At 45.6% G+C, this 7,136-nt stretch overlaps 1 protein-coding gene across 1 annotated transcript; it reads right to left on the bottom strand.

The window, feature by feature from the left end:
* Positions 1-341: 341 nt before the first annotated feature.
* On the bottom strand, positions 342-4,436 carry LOC141164684 (E3 ubiquitin/ISG15 ligase TRIM25-like). The gene has a single exon (XM_073650172.1). It carries the CDS (start codon positions 4,331-4,333, stop codon positions 2,615-2,617), a length of 1,719 nt encoding a protein of 572 aa, XP_073506273.1. The 5' UTR covers positions 4,334-4,436; the 3' UTR covers positions 342-2,614.
* Positions 4,437-7,136: the final 2,700 nt, after the last annotated feature.

The raw sequence follows: 7,136 nt of genomic DNA, 5'->3' as shown, positions 1-7,136 counted from the left end.
AGTTACAGAGTCACAGCAGGAGTATGTCTGTATATATGAATTGTACCCCATGGTCACCTGGGTATTGATACTATACCAGGTGACCACCATGACATATTTATCAGTCATGTAGCACAGATTAACAAGTGCTTAGGACATATATAAACGTCATAGAGTGTTAAAGGGTTAAATCCTACTACAACTGGATTCGCACATCCATTTGTCGCCTTGCAATTAGGAAGATGAGCTCCTGAGGTCAGGTCAGAAGACTGGTGGACAGTCCATGCATCAGGGCCCATGACACACGAATGTGTTAACCTGGCCTAGATATACCAATTTTTCAAATTTTTTAGCAACTTTTTTCCCTCTTTTTATCTTTTATTGAACATTAATCCTATTTCTAAATACACACTGACACATTCAAATTTCTAAAGTGCTGCAGAATATGGTTCCACTATATAAAAATAACATAGATTGTAGTAATTTTACAGCTTGAACAAAGACATAGACACTTCCCACTCCATCAGTATACAGTCATGGCCAAAAGTTTTGAGAATGACACCAAAATTATATTTTCACATGATCTGCTGGCCTCGGGTTTTTATTAGTGTTTGTCTGATGTTTATATCACATACAGAAATATAATTGCAATCATATTATGAGTACCAATAGGTTATATTGACAGTTAGAATGAGTTAATGCAGCAAGTCAATATTTGCAGTGTTGCCCCTTCTTCTTCAAGACCTCTGTAATTCTCCCTGGCATGCTCTCAATCAACTTTTGGACCAAATCCTGACTGATAGCAGTCCATTCTTGCATAATCAATGCTTGCATTTTGCCAGAATTTGTTGGTTTTTGTTTGTCCACCCGTCTCTTGATGATTGACCACAAGTTCTCAATGGGATTAAGATCTGGGGAGTTTCCAGGCCATGGACCCAAAATCTCTATGTTTTGTTCCATGAGCCATTTAGTTATCACCTTTGCTTTATGGCAAGGTGCTCCATCATGCTGGAAAAGGCATTGTTGGGCGCCAAACTGCTCTTGGACGGTTGGGAGAAGTTGCTCTTGGAGGACATTCTGGTACCATTCTTTATTCATGGCTGTGTTTTTAGGCAAGACTGTGAGTGAGCCGATTCCCTTGGCTGAGAAGCAACCCCACACATGAATGGTTTCAGGATGCTTTACAGTTGGCATGAGACAAGACTGGTGGTAGCGCTCACCTCTTCTTCTCCGAATAAGCTGTTTTGCAGATGTCCCAAACAATCGAAAAGGGGATTCATCAGAGAAAATTACTTTGCCCCAGTCCTCAGCAGTCCACTCCCTGTACCTTTTGCAGAATATCAGTCGGTCCCTGATGTTTTTTCTGGAGAGAAGTGGCTTCTTTGCTGCCCTCCTTGAAACCAGCCCTTGCTCAAAGAGTCTCTGCCTCACAATGTGTGCAGAACCACTCATACCAGCCTGCTGCCATTCCTGAGCAAGCTCGGCACTGCTGGTAGTCCGATCCCGTAGCTGAAACAGTTTTAAGATACGGTCCTGGTGCTTGCTGGTCTTTCTTGGGCGCCCTGGAGCCTTTTTGACAACAATGGAAGCTCTCTCCTTGAAGTTCTTGATGATGCGATAGATTGTTGACTGAGGTGCAATCTTTGTAGCTGCGATACTCTTCCCTGTTGGCCATTTTTGTGCAGTGCAATGATGGCTGCACGTGTTTCTTTAGAGATAACCATGGTTAACTGAAGAGAAACAATGATACCAAGAACCAGCCTCCTTTTAAAGTGTCCAGTGATGTCATTCTTACTTAATCATGACTGATTGATCGCCAGCCCTGTCCTCATCAACACCCACACCTGTGTTAATGGATCAATCACTAAAACGATGTTAGCTGCTCCTTTTAAGGCAGGACTGCAATGATGTTGAAATGTGTTTTGGGGGTTAAAGTTCATTTTCTGGGCAAATATTGACTTTGCAAGTACAGTAATTGCTGTTAAGCTGATCACTCTTTGACATTCAGGAGTATATGCAAATTGCCATTACAAAAAATGAAGCAGTAAACTTTGGAAAAATTACTATTTGTCTCATTCTCAATACTTTTGGCCATGACTGTATACATATAACCACCTACCCCCCAAATATAATACATATATCAATGTACAAATTGTCCAATCTGTTATTTTTAGTTTATTTTTTATTAGAAATTTTATTTAGAAATTTGTAACATAAATTATTTTTCTCATATGTCAAAACTACATAGACTAATGTAGGCTGTGGAATAATTCTGCTGGTCAGACACTATAAAGTCCATGAGGGCCGATTCATCAAAGAAATTTTGTTAGAATGATGGCGTAAATTGCTTTCAAAAGTTGCAAAATTTTGGCGTAGCTATTTTTGTTAAATAGGTGTATTATCAAAGATGTTTAAGAATGCAGAGACAAAAAAATACACATTATCAGCATCTATTATCATCTCTAATCTATAACTGTACAATATAATAACTATATCCTTTACGTTAGATGATGAACCTTAGCAGTATAGTCATAGGAACTGCTACCATGGAAGAACGTTGACCTGTAGCTCCACCAGTCAGATTCTGGTTAGAATCACCAGTCTCTAGCCAGATTTACTATGTTATGATGGTTTATCAAAGTTGATGCTCTCTCAATATTTTTATAGAGCCATTACCCACACATAACACAGAATGAAGGGGCTCAGTGAAGGTGGAAGTGAAGGTGTGTAAGTGTCTGATGGGGTCACACAGCTCATAAAAGGACAGTTGCCCGGCCTCATAGTCCAGACAAATTCTGACTCTATCACTGGAGATCTTGTCTGGTATTCTGATTTCTGTACTGTCATATATCACTAAATAATTATTTTCTTTTTGCAGACACCAGGATTTTTTATTATATCCAACAAGAGACTGATCTCCCCTCCTGTCTATATTGGGATAACACATCCCCACCATCCACTCCGCCACCTCACTGCTCTCCACATCCCAGTAATGTCGCCCTGAGGAGAATCCCCTGCAGCTCATCACCTGGTTATAATCCTGAAATCTCTCTGCCGTTTCAGGACGTTCTTCATCTGTTTGTGTCCAGGTTGCAGTTTTCAGGTCGTCTGATATATGGACATTATTAGCAGCTGTGTTTACATCCAGTAATATGTCTGCAGGACCCTCCACATAGATCCCGCTAATTCCAGCAATCCTGTCCTTTCCATGATTGTCTCCATCTTTTGATGTTAAAACAGGCAAACCTTCTGTGTAACTTGGTGGATTTTGTTCATTGTCGAAATCTTTAATTTGTTTTGGTTGTCTAGACAAGCTAGAATGTAGGTATGACATAATATTAGATAGTTCTGCATGAAAATTCCCTTTAAACCAAGCTAGATCTCCATCATGGGGCTGTTTATCATGTCCCCCTGTCTCCTCATCACCTCCGTCCTCCTCAGGATCACACAAGTCACCGGTGTCTGGCTCCTGTAAGACAGTCAGTGGATCCGTCATGTTACACAGCTCCTCAATGTGTCTCATCTTCCTGGACAGCTCGTCCTTCTTTATCTCCAGCTGATGGATCAGAGCAGACAGTGACAGTGACTCTTCCTTTTCCTGCCTGGAGATCTCACTCAGGACCTTCTTCTCCAGGTCGTCCACCCGTCTCCTGATGTCTGTACACAGGGCAGTGACTCTCTCGGCTTCTCCAGCTGCTTTTTCTTGAGCTGTTCTCCAGCGCTCCTCCAGACTCCGGACTCTTTCCTCAGTCTCCTTTCTCTTTGTGGTCAGTTTCTGAAGAACATTTCTCAATTTCTTCTTCTTCTTCTCAGAGGCCTCATCCAGAATCTCCACCCGATGTCCCCAATGTTCTCCGGCCAAACTGCAGGACACACAGATACAAGCCGCATCCTCAGTGCAGTAATATTCCAGGATCTTCTTATGGACAGAACATTTCATTTTCTCCAGAGAAGTGCTGGGATCAGATAAGACGTGTTCTGGTGATTTGCTGTGAACCTTCAGGTGGTTTTCACACAGGAAAACTTCACAGTGTAGACAGGATCTAACAGCAGGTACAGGAGAGTGAATACAGTTAGTGCAAAAATTTCCAGTGTCCTCCTTCTGTGCTTCTGGAATAGGAAGAAGTTGCTCAATTATGTTACATAGAGTTATGTTTCTTTTTAGAGTAGGACGTTTATAAAAAGGTTCTCTGCACTGAGGACAGAAAAAAAGTCCAGACTTATCCTGTGTATCCAGCGCACAATCTATACAATCTCGACAGAAGTTGTGTCCACATCTCAGCATTACAGGATCTGTATAAGTGCTCAGACAGATGGAGCAGTCCAGTTCCTTCCTGAAATCAACATACGCCATGGCTGACGGAGCTATCGAATGAATTGAAGATGAAAGTCTTGGGAGCTTAGAAACCTGAGAGATTGCTTTGCACTAGCACCTACAGGGCAAAGTTGAGCTTAAAGAATCAAGATTATATAATGCTTCATAAATCATAAACTTGAATTGTTCAGTTGTCAATCCTTTAAAGAACGAGGAAATCTTTTTGTTTTTATCTCACAATTCCATCGATCCCATGTTTTGGATTTTTAAGGTCATGCATAGTATCTGTTTGCTTTTTGGACATCAAGTAGATTTCTTGTAAAGATTTTAGATTCAACATATTTTACGGTATATTCCAATTTGTATTTTGCATAATAGCAGACTGGATTGAAAAGCAATGGCACCGCTGTATGTTGGATTTTTCTTATTTCATTCATCTTAGGCTAGGGTAATGCGACCATATTTTCTCTCATCTGAAAAAATTGGTCCAATAATGCTAATCACACTCACTGTGATCAACCTCTTATCAGAGTATATGATCTGAGTGTGCTCCGATTTTGTTGGATGAGTAGAAGACGGAAAAACATTTTTCTACTCAATTCTGTTAGTCCGTGCAAATCGGACCACCCTCTGGTGTCACTCGAGGGTGGTCTGATTTTTTTTCCACCAACTCATTGACTTGTGTGGCTGAGTGCAATCCGATTTTCGAATGCAAATTGTGCATGCTACTTTTCTTCCTCAGACTGAGGAAAAAAATCAAACATGTATCAATGTTATTCTATGGGGCCGTGAACGAGTGCAATCTGATGTTTTGCTGACTTTGAAAATCCTCACAGCATGCAGAATGACTGTAGACTTGTCGTTTTAGATTGGACTGATGCGCCCCCTGGGCCGTGTGTGTGTGGGGATACCCGGAACCGGACCTTTTGTGGATGCTGGGGGTTGTAGTCTCCGTGGCGGCGACCCTGTCCGTGCCCAGGGCGGTCAAACCAAATGGCAGTCTATATGCTGAATGTCCGACTACGCCACCCGAGGATTGCGGTCAGAGTGAACCGCCGCTGCAGGGCAGACCGCTGAGGCTGGTGTTGTGTGTGCAGCAGAGGGTAGTATAACTCCCCAAGGGAGGAGTATAGCCTCAGGGCAGCGAATGCGGATGTTGGGGGTGATGGTGCGCGGGAGCAGCAGTAACGACACAGAGTCCTGTAATGCAGTCCAGGGTATTTACTCACAGTTCTTTATCCACGTTACTCCAGCTGGTCATAACGTCCCACGTCGCACTGTGCTCACCAGATGAGGGGCTCGGCCTACTCCCAGATAACTTTGGAGCTTTTCACAGGACCCCCTTTGTGTGTCCTTTCTCTGGCCTGTCATACCCCACCAGTGACCTCGTTTCTGTCCGGCTGTCTCGGGCCTTCTCCGGTGAACGTTGGTGCCGCTTCCCTGACCCTATGTGGTGCCTTCCTAGCGGATGTAGCGAGGGGCTGCACCACATAAAATGTCACAACCTCCGGTTTCTAGCTGAGGGTAGTTCCCCGCCTCCATTAGTTTCGGGGACCGGTCTCCCCTTTTGGCCTGACCCCCCTACGCAGGTAGATTCGGGCGTGCGGTGGTGACTCGCCGGTCCACACCCCTGTGGTCCCTTCGTTCCTTGTTCCTGGAGCCTCCTCTGCTCCTCTTCCTTCCTTCTCCTTCCTCCAGGCTCCGGCCGCTCTTTCAGGCCTGCCTGCGGAGCAGAGCTCGGTCTGAGCCTCTGCTCCCTGTCTTCTCAACTTGCTCTTTTAGTGCTGGCTGGGCCTCACAGGCTAGGCCCGCCTATGGAGCAGAGCCCCCTGCAGAGGCCCTTACTCTGTCACTTCTTCTCTCTGACTGAAAACAGAACTAAGATGGTGCCCACCTTTTATACCTCCTTCTCAATGCACCCAGGAACTGCCCTCTCCCTCCTATGCACTACAGGGTCCCCCCTTTCTCGGTGTTCCCTCCCCCCACTCCAGCCAGGGACAGGGACTGCCGTGCTCCATTTGGAGCATATCGGTCGCATTGCGCCCCGGAAATGTGGTGTAATGAATGCAGGTGTCAGGGTCCTGATCCACACTCCATCCTTACCTGGAAGTGAGATATTGCACATCTGGTTGAGATGCAATACCTCTGTAGCAACCGAGCCCTCGGGGTGCTACAGGACAACCCCTTTAAGATGAAATTATTTTGATGATAATGTGTGTAAATGATTGTCTGTTGTAATGCACACGCCCGGGCTGAGCGGCGTGTGCGTGTGATTCCACTGGACCGTGCCGGAGAGTGAATGCCTGGAGGGGCGTAACTAGGTATTCACCCGATCCGACCAGGGTCGCACGACGGCATACGACACCAGTGCACCAAGGAGGAACCGAGCAGAGGGACCAGGTGCTACTCCAGGACAGACCCCGGACACGGCTGTTGACCCACACAGGGGAATACAGGAACAGACTGGTTAGGCTGGCACACAGCACAGACTGGTGGGAATAGGCAGGCACGACTGGTATGCAGGCAGGCGGGTATGCAGGCAGGGGGGTACAGGCAAGCACGGCTAGAGTGCAAACAGGAAGGCACTAGCAGATAGGAACACAGGCGGGATAGGACCCAGTACACACTGGGACTCAGGAACAGAACCACAGATGTGGCGGACAAACACAGCAGAGTGAGGCCGCCCAGAGAGGTGAGCGAGAGCAGGGCAGGACGAGACCGCTTGGAGCGGTGAGCAAGAGTAGAGCAGGACGAGGCCGCCTGAAGCAGTGAGCAAGAGTAGAGCAGGACAAGGCCGCTTGGAGCGGTGAGCAAGAGTAGAGCAGGACAAGGCCGCCTGGAG

This window comes from Phyllobates terribilis, unplaced genomic scaffold, assembly GCF_046119375.1.
Source record: "Phyllobates terribilis strain yellow unplaced genomic scaffold, ASM4611937v1 Scaffold_10__3_contigs__length_209671492, whole genome shotgun sequence".
In the NCBI taxonomy this organism is placed as follows: Eukaryota; Metazoa; Chordata; class Amphibia; order Anura; family Dendrobatidae; genus Phyllobates; species Phyllobates terribilis.
Note: the sequence above shows the minus strand (reverse complement) of the source record. Positions and strands in the feature narration are given on the sequence as shown.

Bases quoted from the DNA above. Each gene is read 5' to 3' on its own strand.
- LOC141164684 (XM_073650172.1), bottom strand. From the start codon at position 4,333: ATGGCGTATGTTGATTTCAGGAAGGAACTGGACTGCTCCATCTGTCTG.